We start from the raw sequence: 19,784 nt of genomic DNA, 5'->3' as shown, positions 1-19,784 counted from the left end.
AAGTGCTAGGATTAAAGGTGTGTGCCACCTACCTGGCTCAGGAAGGTTTTTCACCACCATAATAACTGGCAGGCAGGAGGCACACAGTCATAGCCTTCCATCCTCCCTCTCCATCCCAGCTCCGTCTTTCTCTGTCTGATCACCACCCCAGTAACTACCCTGTGTCCCTACACAAGAGCCTCCCCTGGCTCTCAAGCCCCTAATTCCTGCTTTGCCTGGAATATCCAGCAATGCCCCTTTGCCCCACTGTCTCATGTCCTGAGCCATCCCTGCCCCCCCCCCCCCACCAAATCAACAAAGATGCCCATCCCAGTCTGTCCTACATCTGGAAACTTTTCTGCTAGATACCGATGTGCCACAAACACCCCTAGACATCATTATTTGGATAAGAGAGTCACAGTGTGAATCTAAGAGCGCACCTGTAGATGTCACATAACTGGAAAGGCTGGTCACAACACCTCCCTAAGCCATCCTCAGCCTTCTTGGGCACACACCAACAGTCAGAGCTTGTAGAGACCAACCAAGGATGGATGTCAAGCCTGCAGTCCTCTCATGTCCTTCCTCCTCCCTCACCTGCCAACAACTGGGAGTATTCAGGATGTTCCGGAAGAAAAGTGATCCTCTGACACAGCTGGCAAGAGGGAGACGAATCCCTCCATTGTTCCCCACACAGTCACCGCCCATGTCTCAAGACCCCAACAGTGCTCAGAAGAGCAATGGCCCCTGAAGGTGTTTGTGTCATCCAGAAACGCAACAAGATTCCATACACAGTGCTACCCCTGTCCAAAGCTCGTGTCGTGAGATCAAAACATTTTTAGCTTTAATTCTGATTTCTCCGCTAAGTTCCATCCTGAAACTTGCAAGGACACACTTCAGATCAGATATGGAAATCCCTGTAAAAAACCGCATCTCCGCTTTAAAACCACGCAGCCAGCGATTTCTCATTAATGATGAGAGGCAAGGACTCCAGAGTTCAAAACAAACCAGCGGGGAGGAGGATGCCAAGGACACCTTGGACAGTCCAGTCCTCCCCAGATGCAGAGGCCACGAGGGAAGGAGGGCGGCTGGCAGGAAACTCACCAGAGAGAGGAGCCTTCGGTCCCCGTGACCTCCAGGAAGTCATAGCCATCCTCTAGCTGGAAGTCAATAAAAACCAGGGCGATGGTGTCTCCAAGTTCAGCCAGGATGGTCCATGTGCAGTCAGCATTGTTGTGATACTCGGCAGGAAAGTGGGGACTGGAGATGATTCCACTCTGGCCCCGCAGGGTCCCTCCACAGGCGTCATCCGCTGTGGGGGAAGACAAAAGGTTCCTGTGAGTGTCAGGACTCCTGGGTCCTGATTTTATCTAGTGGGGCAGAAAGGGTCCTGGCATGTGATTGTATGACAATTGTCACCAGTCTGGTCTCCTAAAAGGACAGCTCACTCTTTAAGGACAGAAGTAAATAGCCGAATGTGCTACTTCAATGAGTCAACTGGGGAAGGAGAAAGAGAAGAGGTCTCGTTAGAGTTGGCTTTTGTAGGATAAATAGTTTACTAGATAGAGCAGGTGAGGAAGGGGTTCCCGGCGGAGAGAGCCAAAGGGCTTCATATGGAAGGTTCTGGGGCTAGGAACATCTGAAGGAAGGGACATTTACCCCAACCTTGAGAGAAGAATAGGAGGACAGAGTGCAGTGTGGATGATGAAAGCACAGGGTGCCTGAGCCCTGCAGGAGTCACGGTGAGAGAAGAGGGTGGCAGGAAAACCAAGCTTGCTTCTTGCTGAGTGGTTCCAGCTCTGCCTGCAGGTAGAGGAGAACTGGGCTGGGGTCAGGGATCTCTGCAGGGAGTCAGAGGCCAGAGCCTGAGTAGAAAGACGTCCTTGGTGCTCAGTGATGGTCAGAGGTGTGCCTGTGATGGGGACAGAGGATGGCAGAAGAAGGGGTGGGGAGTGGGGGGGAGAGGATGGGAAGAGTGAAGACCCTGTGTTACACAGCAAGAGTGAAAGGGAGCAGGTGGCCATGAGAGCTTCACCTAGGATCCCAGCTCTGCCAGGGTTGGGGTGGTGTGAGGGAGGGTGGAGGGGGGATGGTGGGGTGTGGAGGAAAGGTGGAGGAAGGGATGGTAGGGTGTGGAGGGGGGGTGGAAAAGGGGATGGTGGGATGTGGAGGAAAAGTGAAGGAAGGAATGGTGGGGTGTGGAAGAGGGGTAGAGGTGGGGTTGGTGGCTCCTCCCACTCCTATGTTGCAATATTCACAAGGACAAAAGAGTGGCCTTGTTCCAGGAGAGGGAGGGGGAGGGGCTCAGGTGGGAATGGAACCCCTGGAAGCCACAGGGTCTGCAGAAAGTCTCAGCCTAGGCCTGGTCTCCAGCAGTCTTTTGGTCAGGGTGACCAGTGGGCTAAGAGGATGAGGTGCTGGGCCCACTGAGTTCTCAGTCAGCTCATTAAACTGCCGCAATGAGCCCAGTCCTAGACCTTGGTCTGCAGAGGGTGGACCTGCACCTGCCTGCTGACTACTCTCTCAGGCCTGAGGATACCGATGACTCCCATGTCCACAGCACACAACCTGAGGTCATGGGTGTTCCAGTCACTTCAGTGATAGCTCCGCCTCCCCATCTTAGCCTCATCTCCCAATCTTCTCTCATAAGGAAAAGGATGGATGGTTTCATTTCCCTGTCACTTGGATCAGGCAAAGGACCCCCACATCTTACACACAGGCATACACACACACACACACACACACACACACACACACACATGCACACGCAAACACACACACAGACACACAGACACAAACAGAGATACACACACATATACACAGACACACAGAGACACACATAGAGATACACACACATATACACAGACACAGAGACACACAGACACACACATATATACAGACACAGACAGACAGACAGACACACACACACACACACACACACACCATATGCTTTCCTATAATTATTTCCCATACTTCTTTGGTCAATGACATTCTCAGTTCCTTCATATCTGGAGGTTGAACTCTCTGAAGACAGAGACTGTGCGCTCTGGACCAAGCAGCTAGCCAATTTCCTGGCATAAAATAGACATTCACTGAGTATCTGGTGAACCAAGGGACTGAGCAGGAAACTGGAGCTCCAGAGAGGTTAAATTATATTGTCAAGGCTACACAGAAAGTGGCTAAGACAGGATTTTACTTACTCTCTCTACCAGGATGGCAGTGTTCTCCACACTAAAGTCCCTCTCAAGTACCCCAGCATTAGCCAGGGACCCCTGGACCATGCTGCCAGCAGGAACTGTGTCTCACAGAACCCTTAGGCCAGAGCCACCTGTGTGCTCAGAGAATATGTCATTCTTCCATCTTGGACTCCTCTGACCCCCTGGCTCTAGAACCATCCTGTTTTGATTGAAGATGCTGTAAAAGCTGTTTGGAGATTTCCTTGCACTTTAAACAAGACATCGTATTTCATAGTTACAACTCTGGAGTCGTAAAATATAACCTTCAGCTCACACCGAGCCCTAAAATATTCATCTACACTTTCTCCTCTGGCAGAGGGCCTCCTGCGCCACCATCAAGCCAGGCATCCCAGGTGCAGGTGCGTCGTGCTGATATTTGGCTTCCCAGGCTTATGGCTTTATTTATGGTGGGCTTTAGCTCCTCCTGAAGTCTCTCCAATTAGCCATAATTTCAGAAAGCCATCTCTCTGTCCCCTCTGCCTCTGTTAGCTATCCAGTGACTTACAGTGCAGGGAGGAACGGGAAGAACAAGGAATGCATGTGCCACGCCTCCCCCCAGAGCACCCTGGGATGATGCCTGGGAGCTATGGCGGCCTGACCTAAGCTTTACAAGTCTTTCTAGAATCACACCTTCACCATCATATGCTTTCAAAGCACCAAATATACCCATAACTTTAGTTCTACAGATTCTGTACACACACACACACACACACACACACACACACACACACCAACAATGCACTTAGAGAGCTGGGATTTCACCACTTGCAATGAGATGTGGTACAACCCCCCCCCCCCCGCCACACACACACACACACACACACACACACACACACACACACACTGCACTTAGAGAGCTGGGATTTCACCACTTGCAATGAGGTGTGGTACAACCCCCCCACCACCACACACACACACACACACACACACACACACACACACACACAAATAAAGTGATCAGCCACTCTGAAGCTCCCTAGAAACCCTTAGTAACTTTGAGGTCAACTACCTCCTGGAGCTTATCCTAAATCCAGGGGCAGGATAATGATCTAGTCTGAACTGGCTTTAGGTGCATGTCCAATAAGGCAACCTGTGTCCTCAGAATGATTTTTTAGGGAGAAACCCTATTTACCATCCTATGAAGGAGTGGATGTGCATACGATCAAAGCCAGATGCATCATGGGAAAAGGTATGTACAGTGTCCTAAGGGTTTACCTAACCCTAGCTTGTCAATCAAGACAGAAAAACCAAACAACCCAAACAAACAAACAAACAAAAACAAAACAACCAAACGTATTCCGTGCCCAAAGAAATCAACAACTCTTCCTTCCGGACCCACAGATGGAAGCTTTGGGTAATGGCAGCAGCTCATGAGAATAGTATCTTTAGGCAGATTCTTTCTACACACAGTGTTCCCTCATCCGGGTCTCCAGAGTGGAGAGCTACATTCAAGCTTGTCCTGGTTGGTACAGTTTCACAAAGTATTCTTCAAAAGGCTCATGTTGATCTTGGCCCCAGGGAGGACACCCAGTCATCAATCAAGAGGTGAAAGGGTTCTGAGGGCCCTGCCTTTCTCCATGGATTGACCCACTGATGGGTTCATAATTTGATGGAAACTTCTGGAGGTGGGGCATAGTTGGAGGAAATAGGGGGTATGTCCTTTGAGGCTATGTCTTGCCCTGAGAACCCATTTTCCTGCTTCCTGATGTTTGTGGTAAGCCACCTCCTCCACACATTCCTGCCACTATGATGTTCTGCCTCCTCTGAAGCCAAGGCAAGCGAGGGAACCAGCTGATCTTGGCCTTGAGTTCCCGAAACCATAGCCAAAGCAAACCCTTCTGCCTCACTACTTGTTTCTCTCATGTATCTGTGAGGTGGGTAAAGTAGGTAGGACCCCCATAGACTCATGTGTTTGAACGCTTGGCTGTAGGCAGTGGCACTATCAGAAGGTGAGGTCTTGTTGGTGGAAGTGTGTCACTGTGACAGAGGCTTTGAGGTCTCAAACTCTGCCCAGTGTAGAACAAAGTCCCATTCTGCTGCCTGCGAAGCAAGATGTAGAACTCTCAGCTCCTTCTCCAGCCCCATGCCTGCCTGCCTGCCTGCTGCCATGCTTCCTGCCATGATGACAATGGACTGAACCTCTGAAACTGTAACAGAGCCACAATTAAATGTTTGCCTTTGTAAGAGTGGCCGTGGTCAATGCATCTCTTCATAGCAATAAAAACCCTACTAAGATAATGTGTTAGTTATAGCGATGGCAACCTGATCAGTGCAGGACGGATTAGGAAGCTCTTCTTTGTGGAGTGTCTGTCAAGGGCCAGCAGAGCACTGAGAACCCTCGAGCCACTGAAAAGCTTAGCTGAGACACTCCTGTGAAGGTTAGTGTCAATTGTCAACCTGATAGAAACAGGAATCACCTGAGAAATGGGGCCTCTGGGCATATGTGGGAGGATCCTCCTGACTGTGCTCATTGATGTGGGAAGACCCTGCCTACTGTGAGCGGCCCTATTCCTTGGCTGGGATCCTCAACTGTGTAAAAGGAGACAGGAAATTAAACAGCAGCATCAGCAGCTCTCACATCTCTTTTCTTAATGGTGAATGCTTTAAGCACCAGCCTTGACTTCCTTGCACCTGCCACCTTGGCTTTCCTGCACCTGCCAACATGGCTTCCCTGCACCTGCCAACATGGCTTCCCTGCACCTGCCAACATGGCTTCCCTGCACCTGCCAACATGGCTTCCCTGCTATGGCTGACCATATCATTGAACTGTGAGCCAGAAGAAACCTGTTCCCCCTTAAGTTGTTTCAATCAGAGTATCATATCACAGCCACAGAGGAAGGAACCAAGATAACCTCTATGTTACAGATGAGGAAACTGAGGCTGAGTTTAAAACAGCCCCATCGGCACAGCTACCTGTGCCAGAACTGGGAACGGAACCTAGGACTCTATGGTTTCAGAACTGCCCCAGTCCACACCTGCTTCTCTGCCTTACAGGTCTCAGTGAACCACGCTTGATCCAGCTGCGCTCAGGCAGACAAATTAGGCTTCCCTGCCTCAACATGCAGAGCATCCTAGCCCTCAAACTCTGCACCAGCGAGGGCAAGAAACTCCACAGTCAGTGTGTTGCTGTGACTGTGAGTCTCCTGCCGAGGTCACTAGATTGCCAACATCCTTGCCCACAGGGTCAGCGGTGGTCAAGACCATGGGCATCAGGAACACAGCCCTGGGCTGTCTCAGCTTCTCTATGGGTTACTATCACCAGAAACAAAGCCACCCACCTCACCTCTCCAGGCCTGGCCCCTTTCCTTCACAATAGGAACTAGCAACACTGTGGCCTCTTTAGGCTTCTGTAAGGATTAAATTAGACAAAGCAAGGCCAGCATGTCAATCATTGCTGGCCAGCAGTGTCTGTGGCAGAGAATCACAGTAGTAGTTGGAACAAAGCCGTCGGCCAGAAGCATCTATAAGCAGAACCCCAGTCCATTTTGAACTCGGTAGTGCCATTACTTCCAATGACTGCTGGGAAAATGGGCACAGCGATACTGAGTGGCTGGCCCAGAGCCTCTTTGCAAGTTGATACAACTGACAAGGTGCAGACCTGCCTGAATCAGGGGATGGGACTTCAGACCCCAAGTTATGACTTGTCCTGGTTCAGGAAGAACAGTGGCCAAAGGGGGAAGAGAAGTTGCTCAGGATTCCTGCAGGAATGCGGGAAGTCAACTATCGGAGCTGCAACCGCACAGCCCAGGCTCAGCTACTCCCTGTCCACACAACAATATGCGCTACCCACAAACGGTTTAATTGACAGCCACAACAGGCTCTGGGGCTGCTATTCTCTACACTCCTGTCCAGGATATCTGACTCCTGCCAGTGAGTCCTCACAACATAGTTCTGGCTAGCTTGGGCCCCCCCTTAGCTGCAGAAGGAACACCCCCGTATCACCAGCTCTCAAGCACCCTCAAACTCTACCCTGTGATTCTGGAGGACACAGGCACCTGTCCTGGGCCCCCTCCACTTCCCCATCATCATTTCTCTCTGGCCTGCACTTCATAAAGAGCTTTCTCAACTTCAAACCTTCACTTACTAGCAAGGCCTATAAGCGACACCCCAAACTGAGGCCCAAATGGTTGAAGCCCGTTGTCCGGACTCTGCCGACAGAACGCCTATCCCCCAGCGGTCTGGTGGCAGCCAGCAGTGCTTGTCCTGATGCTCCAAGACCAAACCCATCTTGCTCCAGGCAGTCTCCCCGAACCCCACCTGCTTTTTGGCCCCTTATGCCTCTGAATTCTCTCCCTCTTCCCAAAGGTTCCTTTGATCCTGGGCTGATGCTCTTTGAGTCAGAGGCTGGCTGCTGTAACACACATGGTCTTCCTTGTAGTGGATCAAAGAGTTTCCGCTGTGCTCCTGTCTCTTAAGGGACGTCTGCCTTTGTGAATGTGCCCAGAGTGGCAGGCACATCAAGGGACATCACAGGCCCCGTCTTCTGCTCTCTGCTACCTGGACAGAACCCAGATGGGCCAGGATCCTCAGAAGGAGGGCCCCTTGAGAGTCAGCTTCAGGACTGCTGTGCCTGGAACCCCAGTTGTTCCACAGCCCCCTTCTGTCTGACCTGAGACTTACATCCTGTGCCCCACCCCTATTTCAGTGGCACTCTGGATAGAGCAAGGCTTAGAGCTTTGGCTGTGTGTCCCACAGAAATCTCCCTCTCAGGTGGTGTGCCTGCTGGACACTAAGGGCTGAACAATGCTTAGCCAGGCTGCTACTCATTCAGTGAATACTTGCAGACAGCTTTCCAGTGGGGAGGCTGATCTACTCCTGATCCCAGCCCTGGAGACACCTGTGTGGGAGGCCCAGGGTCCTTCCTGAGCGTGAACACAGCCATGCTGGTCCAGCTGTGAATCCCGGCACAGCTGTGGTCCCTGTCATGGCTTGAGCAACCAGTAACTATTTTTGCTCCTGGGAGGTTTGACATCCTGAGAACAGCATGAAGGACAACTGATGAGCAATTATGCTACTGAGGATGCACCAGTAGAGGCAGAGATCTGTGGGTTTGAAGGAACCCCCAGACTCTGAGAGAAGGAAGTAACCGCATCTCAGCCAGAGCACCATGGGCGTCTGGGAGATTCTACCCTAAGGTTTCCTTCTGTGTGCAGATGGAGTCACTCTTCCTTGGCTCACGTGGGAGCTACTTTAGAGGATGAAGAGCAGGGGACATTTTTTTTTTTCTAGAAAGGTCCTTTGCCCCATGTTAAAGAAACAAATGTTGTCAAAGTTAGTAAGAAAGAGTTCCAGGGCTGAGGCTAAGCAATGGGGGACTCCGTGAGACCTGTGCCTTCTGTTCTGGTAGAGGATGGATGAGGTGGGATGTGGCTCTGGTAGGGGGGCAGTCTGCAAAGGTACACCTGTAGTTTGGAAGGCCCAGTCTGTAGCAGAAGACCAAAGGAATAGGGCAGGGCCTATGGGTGGCTCATCATGGCCACCATGGGTGGTGATGCTTCATAAAACTGCAGGAGTCAACCAGAGGGATGGGTTTGGGGAAAACAGAGCTTGGATAAACAGGGTGTGATACACATCCAAAGAGGGCTATAGTGGAGGTGTCATTTCCATCTGGGATGGAGCTTGGAGCAGGCCACCATACCAGAGATAAGGGATTTGGAGAGACATGGGGAACTTCCAGGAGGGAAGTCCGAAAGAACAGAAGAATGTGGACCAAGTGAAAAGCTGCAGGATGCTTAGATGCTAGGAGAGCATCCTACACATGTCACACTCATGGACCACAGATGTGGTGTGGCTGCAGTCAGCAGGCAACCACTGCTCCAATGTCAGGACACACGGACACTGGATGGTGGGGACCAGATCATTTGTCTCTGTTCACTGGGGTTTGCAAAGGACATTGTAGCAGCCAGCTCCATTTTCTTTGAAAGAGGGAGTTCTCTTTGGTTAGGAACCAGGCCACTCAATACCTTAGGGGAGAGGGGAGTATTAGGAAATACAAAATTAAGAGGGAACCAGGCTTTTAAGTGCTTACAAAGTGAACTGAAGACTTGAAGTAAGACCAAGACAGAAGGGACTGGAGAAAGAAGATATGGCTGACATCATGTGTCTTTTAGGAGCAGCTGCAGTGACCAAGGGAGAGCAGAGGGAAGCACCAGAAAGGCCAGGCCTCAAGCCTCAGGAACAGCCACATGTTTGTGGTAGCTTATCTGCTGAGCAGAGATTTAAGTCTGGCACTGTCATACCCTCCGGTGAATAATGTGGTCCTGAAACGGTCTCTGGGATTCTGTTCATTGAGTTGTAGAGGGTTTGGTTTTATGGCGGTAAGAGGGTCCAGAAAATGTTCCCAGTTCCTAACATAGTTGCCAGAGTAGAACCAGGACTGGAAGTTAGGCAAGAGGAAGTTGAGGAAAATTTTTAGAAGGTATGGACAGAGGAATTCTGCATTACCAGGTTGAATATGGGCTCTGTGGATGAGACTTGGATTATATTTGTACTAATTTCTGTCTTGGATCAAAGCAGGTAATGTCTGTGGTGTTTAAGAAAGGACTCTGCTTCCTGGATTACAAAGACCAGATTTCATCTATTCCTCCATTTCTGGTTCTAATATCATGTCACAATTCTAGCATGTCCTTCAGAAGATGGGTATGTTAAAGGTGACATCCCCAGGTCAGGGTATGGATAGGGGATAGTACAAAAAAGGGGAGGTGCACATGGAATCAGGCCACACAGGGCCCCACGCCTATTGTGAGGGATCTAAGGTCAGACCCAACCAGCTTGGTCCTTCCTGATGCTAACCTCCTAAAAAGAGGTGGATCCTGAGCAAGATATAGGACATGAAAAGGTGGGGACAACAGCTCTAGTCTCCTCCTGCTCCATCATGGAAGGCTAGTATGGGTGAGGCCAATTCTCTTGGAGGAATAAAGAGGCATGAGGCAGTGCCAACTAGGCTTGACGGGTGGTGTGTCTTCTGGAAGATGGACTTCATCCCGCAGGCGAGGGTGCTGGGATCAATTGATGACGCCTTGTCACATGAGCAGGGAGAAGGGAATAGGTATGTGTGCCAGGTAATTTTCATCCCTGCTTCTGAGAATATACTGTGCAGATGGAGGCAGGTGAGAGCAACTTGGCCTTGGGGCTAGTCTTTTGAGAAGAAAAGATTCATCCGAGATGAAATTCAAACTTGAGTCAGAAGAACTACCTGCAGACATGTCTCAGCTGCCAATGGCTCTCCCACACAAGCACCTGTGTGTTCTGCTTCTATGAGATTTGAAGATGAGGGCTTAGGGGGAAGTGACTGGTTTGTTACAGGATATTTTATCACATTGTGAAACTGGAAGACTGTGAACCAGAAAACTCTTGTTGTGGTGTGGCTCAGCCCTAGCACATACACCTTCAACCCAGGAGCTAAATAAAGTCAACCCTAGGTCAAGGGGCAGAGCAAGCAGTCAGCTGACAGGGAGTGAGCACAAGTAAACAGAAAGGAAGGGACATTGAGGAGAAGGATATTTAAGACATCATGGAGAAGGAGAAAGGTCCCTTTCCTCCTGTGACATTGGTGGAGTAGGAAGGTGAGCTGTTGCGAGCTTTCTCTGCCTTTCTCAGGCGGTGTTCACCACACAGTATCTGGCTCCTGAGTCATCATTGGTAAAATTGAATGAATGAGATTTTTGTTTTAAAAACAACATTGATCAGTAGTGCAAAAGGCCATTGGGAAGTAAGGCAGTCTAAAGGCCAGAACAATTTCCATTGACTGGGGTAATATCCGTGGGGACAGTACGTAGGGCTAGCCAGCATCAAAGAAGCCGTGAGCACAGAATGGGTAGCAAGCCTGGCAGTACTTTCAGGAACTGAAGTTGGGGCATGGGTGGGGTACCCAATAGTGGCCATGGTAGCTGTGGTTCTCTTTTTTGTTGTTGTTTTTGTTTTCTTGTCAGTTTGACACAAGATAGAGTTATCTAGAAAATGCCTCCATGAGATTTCCTGTATGCAAGTCTGTAAGGCATTTTCTTGATAGATGGTTGATGTGGCAGGGGCAGGAGGTAGCTTGCTATGGGTGATGCCACTCCTGAGCAGGTTGTCCTAGGTGGTATAAGAAACCAGGTAGCCTGAGGAAGCCATGGAGAGAAAGTCAGTAAGCAGCATTCCTCTATGGACTCCTGCTTCGTTTGTGCCTTGAGTTCCTGCCGTTCCTTTCTCTCATAATGGGCTATAACTGTAAGCCAAATTAAAAAAGAAAAATTCTTCTCCAAGTTGCTTTTGGTAAAGATGTTTTTATCATAGCAACAGGAAGCAAGCTAAGACAGTAGTTCTTTAGAGGAACTAAAAATCACCTACAGGCAGAATAATGCCAACCCAGATATATACATTAATCTAGGAACAGATCTAGCATGCAAGGGCAGATGATGATGAGAAGGTGTGACAGTGGATTTTGATTGACACCTTGCTGCACTTTGGAGTCCCCTAGGAGACACACCTCTGGACATGTCTCTGAGGGCATTTCCAGAGACATTTAATCAAGCAGGGAAAACCTTCCTGAATTTGAGTAGCAGCATCCCACTGCCTGGGGTCCTGGACTGATTAAAAAGCTAAAAGACCAACATTTCTCTCTCTCTCTCTCTTTCTCTTTCTGTATTTAGACTGCAGGCACAAAGAGCCATCTCATACTCCTTACAGCATGGCTTCCTCACCATGATACATTGTATCTGCTTTGGACTGGTAGTCAAAATAAGCCTTGCTTATGTAGGTTGCTTTTGTCAGGTATTTTGTTACAGCAATGAACACAATAATAATGCAATACTGTCTTAGCTAAAGTTTTACTTCTGGGAACAGACACCATGACCAAGGCAACTCTTTTTTTTTGTTTGTTTTTCTGTTTTTTGTTTTTTTTGTTTTTTTTGTTTTTTTTTTTTTTGGTTTTTTTTTTTGCTTTTTGAGACAGGGTTTCTCTGTATAGCCCTGGCTGACTTGGAACTCACTTTGTAGACCAGACTGGCCTCGAACTCAGAAATCCACCTGCCTCTGCTTCCCGAGTGCTTGGATTAAAGGCGTGCACCACCATGCCCAGCACCCAAGGCAACTCTTTTTTTTTCTTTTCCTTTTTTTTCTCTTATTTTTTTTTATTACGTATTTTCCTCAATTACATTTCCAATGCTATCCCAAAAGTCTCCCACACCCTCCCCCCCCACTCCCCTACCCACCCATTCCCATTTTTTGGCCCTGGCGTTCCCCTGTACTGGGGCATATAAAGTTTGCCTATCCAGTGGCCAAGGCAACTCTTAAAAGGACAACATTTAATTGGGGCTGGTTTACAGATTCAGAGATTTAGTCCATTATTATCAAGGCAGGAGCATGGCAGTGTCCAGGCAGGTATGGTACATGAGGAGCTGAGAGTTCTACATCTTTATCTGTAGGCTGCTAGGAGAAGACTGGCTCCCATGTGTTTAGGAGGAGGGTCTCATTTCCCACCCCCACAGTAGCAAACTTCCTCTAACAAGGCCATACCTGCTTCAATAAGGCCTCACCTCCTAATACTGCTACTCCCTGGGCCAAGCATATTCAAACCACCACAAATTGCACAAACACCATGGTTAAAATGTATATAATTTGTTTGGTTCCCCCCTATTTTCTTTTCCTGTATTTTCTAAGCTCTTAAAAAGAAGATCATGCGGGATGGTGGTGATGCACGCCTTTAATCCTAGCACTTGGGAGGCAGAGGAAGGCGGATTTCGAGGCCAGCCTGGTCTACAGAGTGAGTTCCAGCACAGCCAGAGCTATACAGAAAAACCCTGTCTTGAAAACAAAACAAAACAAAACAAACAAAAACAAAAACAAAACGAAACAAAACAAAAACAAAAACACAAAACAAAACAAAAAAAGAAGATCACAAATATTTATTATCAAATAGGAATGATTGACACTTATTTGGCTATGATTAGTGGAGAGAGACAATAAAGAACAGTAGGATGACCAATGTCTTGACTTGCTTGGAACTGGGAAAAAAGTTGAATTTATAGGTGAAAAAAGGAAGAATGCCAGCACGGGGCTATTAGCAATCTTCTGGGGGAGTGCTCCATGGATGAGCGTCTAACAGTGATGGTTCTAACAAGATGGGAGCATGCTCTTCTGAGATAGAGCCAGTAAGCAGGGCACAAGTTGGACTGGATTTCTTAATATGAGAACAACCTGAGGAGTGTAGATCTAAGAACTAGGAAGTCAGGTGGGTCTGGGGACCCTGGGAACCCAAGGGGACCTTCAGTATTCCTGGATTTGAGATTCCCATGAAAGAGAATCCAAGTCTCACTAGAAAGGATGTAACTCTGCCCATAGACAGATCCTACTAGAAGTTAAGGCCTCCTTCCCAGCTGCCACCAGGTCCTTCCAGGCCCTTTTAGTCACCTACCTCTGCAGGAAGGCAAAGGGAAGTCCCACGTGGCACTGTTCTCGGAGCTGGCATGGCAGGTGAGCACCGCGTGGCCCTCCAGGAAGAAGCCGGGGTTGCAGCTATAGCGGACCTTGTCGCCCAGGTTGAAGGTGGAGCCTTGCTGGATACCATTGGGCAGCCTCCCTGGGTTCCCACAAGTGTGACTCGGAAGAACTGTGAAGAGAGGGGGATGTAGCTGGTGAGCTGGGCTTGAGCCTACACATCCTAGGGCTTAGCAACTCCCCTTGAGCCAGGCTACCTGCCTAGGTCTCATTTCTTCTATGACTGGCTCTCCTTTCTCAGCTGCTGATCACCAGAGAATGGGTTGCTTCCCAGAGGTCAGAGTTTGAGGATTTTCACTGAATATCCAGGTGATCTGCTTGTTCATATGTAGCCCTGGGTGTTAGTTCTATCCATCCTCGTAAAGAAGGGACACCCCTCCCCCCATGGGGTACACTAACTTCTTGGGCATGGCTGCCTTGATTAAAAACTCACACTAGAGTCAAAGAGTATATTTAGGGGCACTTGCTCATTCCTCTATGAACCCACTATCCTTTCTTTTGTGACTGCCACCCTAACAGCAGAGGCATCTAAGAGCAGGTGCAGGGAGTTAAAGGGGGAAGCTGGGCTAAGTGGAGAGGAAAGGAGACAAACTTAAATTCTCGGGTTCTCATCAGGCCAGCCTGTGTAGAGTGGCGACTGGAAGCTGGGAACAAGCTGTACAGTATGTAACTGGAGCCCAAGCAATCAAAGCCCTTGCGTGTGTACTGTCATTATCAGGAGCAAATGGCCTCGGCGAGAGTGCAAGAGCATCATGACCTGTCAGCCTTGGAGGGAGGAGGCAGCACTTGTGTGGCCACGTGTCCCCTGTTTCCTCCTGTCCCAGCTTCCCCTCTCATGGTTGGAAAATGTCTGACCTCCAAAGGCTACCCTTCCCACCACCACAGGAGAGCACTGCAGAGCCTGACCGGAAATGTCAGCCGGACAGGATCACTGTTCAGTTCTCTGTGAATCTCCAGCCTCCCCCTGCCCGTTTGCCAGCAATAGTTTATAAAGTCATCCCTGAGAAGTCTGTAGCAGAAAAATGGGAAGAGCACAGACTCCAGAACCTCCCTGGAGCTGAGACAAAGTCTCTTAGCTGCTCTGTCACTCACTGGTAAATGGAGATCACAGCAGCACCTTCCTGGTAACTACTTAAACAACCTTGGGTTCTCAAAGGGCTTATGACAGAGCCTGGCACACCCATGAGTGCAAGTGAATCAAACATTCAACCCCTGAGAGGTAGGGGCTCCATTAAAGATGGCCTACACCTGGAATATTGGGAAATGGACCAGGTAGGGAGGGCCTTGGGTGACTTCCTAAAAAGGTCACACCTATGCAGAACTCAGAGATGAGCAAGAATTATCAAGGTCAAAGATGTTTCAGACAGACAAAACAAATGCACTAAGGTTCTAGAAAGATAACGTACGGCTCAGGGGTCTTGAAGAGGCCAACTAGGAGGAAAATGAAGAGCAGGATGCATGCCCTGGCTTCTCAAAAGCCTTTACGGCACCCTCTTCCTGTCCACATTGCTGCCGGTGCCTACCTTCCCTCTCCGCCAGACCCAAGGTTCTCCGCCATCTATAAGACAGCTTTCTCTAAGTTCACCTCCCCCTAACCCTTGTTTTTCCCCCTTTCTATAAGGGCACAGCTCCATGAAGAGGGAAATGGCAGGTTTTGGAGCCATTCTAGTCTGGGTCTGAGGCCAGGTGCTCTGTCTTTCTCCTGCCCGACTTAGAGTCACATAAGGCTTTTGAGCTTTATTTTCCTCACACATCCAGTGATTGTCAGGGGCGGGGGCGGGTGTGTGTGTGATACTGATAAAAGCTACACGTGCCACATTTTCATCCTACTGGGTTTCAGGATCAGGAAGACAGTGTGTGGGGTTGGCTCACATGTGTATCCTGGAGACTAACAGTGCCTGGTATTTAATAGGGCATAATCGTGGGCTAATTAGTTACTTAAGCCATTCATGTATCAATTCATTTTTTTTTTTTTGCAACAAACATTTATTGTGGGCCTACTGTACTCACCATTTGGAATACCTATCTAGGTAGGTCTCCATCCTTAGGGGATTGCTTTTGGAATAATTTTAAGGATCCAAGAGTTCTTCCTACTTCATTCTCTACCCCTGCCTGACAGGTGAGATGACCCCAGGCACAAGAATCTGCTTCTGCTACTCTGTCAGTTCGCCCTGGCTACCATTTCCCATGAGCCTCTGCTGCAGCTCATTCAGTTCCCATGATCGGCTCTTGCTGGCTCACTAGATGTTTCCCACAGTCCTCTGCGTTAGCTCATTGGATGTTTCCCACAATCCTTTGCTGCTGACTCCGTTTTCCCATGATTCCCCACTGCTGACCCATATTTGGTTTCCTATGACTCTCCAAGTGGGCTCAGTTACACTTCCCATGACCCTCGACAGGGGATTTGCTGAACATTTCCCAGAATTCCCTGCTACTGGCTCAGCTGTATTTCCTATGACCATCATATTGCTGGTTCACTGTGCATTTTCCATTGTCCCTTACTGCCTGTTCTCCCAACTTTTCCCAAGATGCCCTGCTTTTGGCTCAGTTGCATTTCCCGTCATCCCCTATGCCTAATTCACCGAATCTTTCTCACGGTGTCCTGCTGCTGGCTTACAGCACAGGCAATATGGTGTGTGTGTGTAAGTACTGGGTGTAGAGGGAGCCAGGTAAACATTTAGAGAAGCAAGCAATCTAAAGTGAGGGGAGGGAACTGACGGGAAACCGGCTGAGAACTGGTGTAGAACTAACGTTTCATTTTCCGCAACAAGACGCAAAGACCCAATTTAATTAAATTACTAATGTCAAATTTTTAATGAACCTGCTTCTGCTTTGGGCTTTCTTCCTTTGAAATTAATGACTGGAACGTCACTATAAATAAAAGTTGATTCTTTTTAAAAAAAAGTCACTCTCAAATGCTTACCGTTCCTTACTTAATGAGCTGTTCATAATCGGACCACTCTGAAATGGGTCTCAACTGGGACCCAGCTGTAATGAGTGGGACTCACTCCTCATGTCACCTTTATAAATGCCAATCTCTGATCCAAAGAGGTCACACGGTATAGGAAGAATAAGCTGTCTTGGGGCTCAGCGAGGGCTGGGTTCGTATCCAGCTCCTCCCATCTTCGGCAGGATGCAGAGATTCAAACTTCACCGCATGCCTCTCTGGGTCTCCATTCTTTGTTTGGAGACCAGGCAGTTTTTCTTCTCTAACGGCCTTGCTAGCTGGTAGGGCTGCTGCTGATGTTACAAAGTAACACCAAGTGAGTACTAGCAACTACACTCTATCCTTGTCTTTAGCCCGTAGTTATAGAGGCCAGGTCACAGAAGAAAGCTTGGCAGGGATAGGAGTGAGGTGGGGGTGCGCATTAAATTTCCTTCCCTCCTCCCACTTTTCCTGACTGCTGGCAACCTCTGGGATTCTTAGTGGACAGATGCGTCCCCCTAGTTGTCTCTGCTGCTGATCTGAGGTCCTCCTGCTACACCTCCGTGTCCTCTACTGAGCAAGATACACCCTTGTGACCACAACACGAAGTCATCTTCTGCAAAGACCATTTCCAAAGGTCACATTTGACAGGTCCTGGGGCCTAAGTCTTTGACAGATTGTGGGAGATAATTCAACACATAGTAGGGCTGCCATGGAGGTTAAAATTTTATTTCCAATACCCACTGAGTACTCGGTAGGCTTCTGGGCCTGGGAGACAAGTTTACTTATTGTAGCAAAGGTGTCTGTAGACCACTGTGGGTTGTCTTCGCTTCACAGATGACAGTGCTAAGGCAGAGAGCAGAAGCAGCTTGCTTGGCCAAGGACATGCAGCTAGCAGTGGAAGAGCCTGGTTTCGAACCCAGGTCTTCCTGACTCTGTTGAGAGGTAGGATGCCTCCACATGATTTCCTTTCTCCTGAATCCTCCAGGGTCAGGCACTTCTTTAGAAGTTAGAGGTGACCACCTGAGAGCCCTCATTTAATACTGTTTTTTTTTTAATTATTGTCCTACACATTTGTCACTAAATAGTATCAAGGGTAATGTCTAAAGTATAATCTTTGTGTGTGTGTGTGTGTGTGTGTGTGTGTGTGTGTGTGTGTGTGTAATGATGGTCTTTGGACCAGCACAGATTAGCGATGCGCTGCAAAGAAGTCTTTCTAAGGCACAAGTTCTTAGGGTCCTTGTTTTTGTTTGGTTTTTCTTTTGTCAATGTTGTTGTGTTCCCCGTGAGTTTTTTTTTTTTAATTTTTTTCGGCATAGATATTATAGTTGATTTTGCTCTCCTGTCTATAAAACTTCCCTTTGATTGCTTAAAAAATCACGAGTGGGCTATTTACATCCAACATAGCCCAGAACGGTATTTTTAAAGCTTGGCATTGAACTGTTCTGTTGTATATTAGTAGTGGGGAATTGTGCCCTCTAACAAAGCCCAGATCTTGCCAATCAACATAATATTCTCTGTGATTATAAGACAATGGCTCTCCACTGTGGTTGGAATTCAGCTAGAAGTACATCATGCCAGGTTTTATTTTTAATTTGAGATTTGGGCTCTCATCATCTAAGGAAGAGTCCCTCATGCTATCCAGGAACATCCTCTATATGTCTTGATGTCTTAGCTACCATCAAGTAACTAGACCAGTCCTCACGGCCATGGGACTGACTTAAAGAGGTAGGAAAGCTGGGAAAGATTTGGGGCAAAGAAGCTTGTCTTCCTGTAGCCACCAGCGTTGCAAGAGAGGAAACTGTGGCTGTGGTGAGTTTGCATCTGGCCAGGGAGAGCTAAGGGCTGGGGAGAGGGATGGAGGATCTCTGATCCTGATGCCAGGCCCTTCTGCCTTACCTACGATGTTCTTCACCTTCACAGCGTCTGCCATTTTTAGCTCTTGGACTTGTGAATGTAACTCGCTGCATATGTGATTTTTCTTCCTTCCTTCCTTCCTTCCTTCCTTCCTTCCTTCCTTCCTTCCTTCCTTCCTTCCTTCCTTCCTTCCTTCTTCCCTTCCTTCCTTCCTTCCTTCCTTCCTTCCTTCCTTCCTTCCTTCCTTCCTTCCTTCTTCCCTCCCTCCCTTTTTCCTTTCCTTTGCATCTTTTTGAGACAGAGTCTGATGTAGCCCAAGCTGGTCTCAAATTCAACATGACACCAAGGATGGCCATGAATTCCTGATCCCCTCTGCCTTTACCTTCAAAAGTGCTAGAATTACAGATGTGCACAGCCATTCCCAAAACTAACATATTTTCACATATAATTTAATATGATTATGTAGACTTCACATCAAGGATGTGGTACCATTTCTAGATTGTCAATTTGGTGGTCACTGATTTACAGTGTTACCCTACTACAAGCCATAGCCCATGAGAATGGCAATTGGTGGCCTTTTTGTTTTGTTGTTGTCGACTGGTCTAGTTTCATAGAATAATACTTGGTGGGTAATAATTCTAACAAAACATTAATAACCAGCCTGGTGAGATTACCCAGTCTTCCTACCCACCTATGGACAGAGGCACCGTGATGACTTGTTGAGATACACATGGTTACCAGGGAAGATGGCGTGCTGAGTCAAGGCAGGTCAAAAAGCAAGGTGGAAGGATGTGCCTACCAGTGCCTAGCCACCAAACCCACATCTCTTACACCTATACTGGGCTGTTCGTGTGCTGACTGTTCCGTATGAACACCCGACATGCTGTAGACCAGGGACTCACACTGTCCTCTCAGGAAGAACAAGTGTGGCAACCAGGCAGATGGACCTAGAGCTTGATCTTGTCAAATACACCAAGACAAGAGGTGCCAAAGACCCCACAAATAAGCGGCCCTCTCCTGTCCAGTTCCCCCTGACACTCGTCACACACGAGCCCTCCACCTTGAGCCTGTCCCTGTGACTCAGGCTGGTGATTTTTACCATCCTTGGCACCAGGGTCAGAGGTTTCTGAATCTTATTAAAGCCTGATGCCAGCACTGAATCCCAAAGCACTGGAACTCCAACTTCAATTCCAGGAGATAGCAAGAAGAGGCTGAGGTTGACAGCAAGCTATGACAACCAGCTTCCCTTAATTTTCTAGTCAATCTGGCTTGTGGGAATCTCTATGCTTAGGCCTGTGCAGACCCAGGCC

The 19,784-nt window shown here is 48.5% G+C and overlaps 1 protein-coding gene across 6 annotated transcripts in view; it reads right to left on the bottom strand.

Annotated features, from left to right (window-relative positions):
* The window catches only part of Csmd2 (CUB and Sushi multiple domains 2), a 581,156-nt gene that overhangs the window by 356,656 nt on the left and 204,716 nt on the right, over window positions 1–19,784 (bottom strand). For all 6 annotated transcript variants that reach the window (XR_001784158.2, XR_001784159.2, XR_001784160.2 and 3 more), the window contains exons 4-5: window positions 13,609–13,803; window positions 1,081–1,288 (exon numbers count right to left, since the gene is read on the bottom strand). Coding sequence is in view for 2 of the 6 variants with exons in the window: in XM_011240560.3 (XP_011238862.1) it covers window positions 1,081–1,288; window positions 13,609–13,803 (403 nt within the window). In the remaining 4 variants the exon portion in view is untranslated. The remainder of the gene's footprint in view (window positions 1–1,080; window positions 1,289–13,608; window positions 13,804–19,784) is intronic.

This window comes from Mus musculus, chromosome 4 (assembly GCF_000001635.26).
Source record: "Mus musculus strain C57BL/6J chromosome 4, GRCm38.p6 C57BL/6J".
Taxonomy (NCBI): Eukaryota; Metazoa; Chordata; class Mammalia; order Rodentia; family Muridae; genus Mus; species Mus musculus.
Note: the sequence above shows the minus strand (reverse complement) of the source record. Positions and strands in the feature narration are given on the sequence as shown.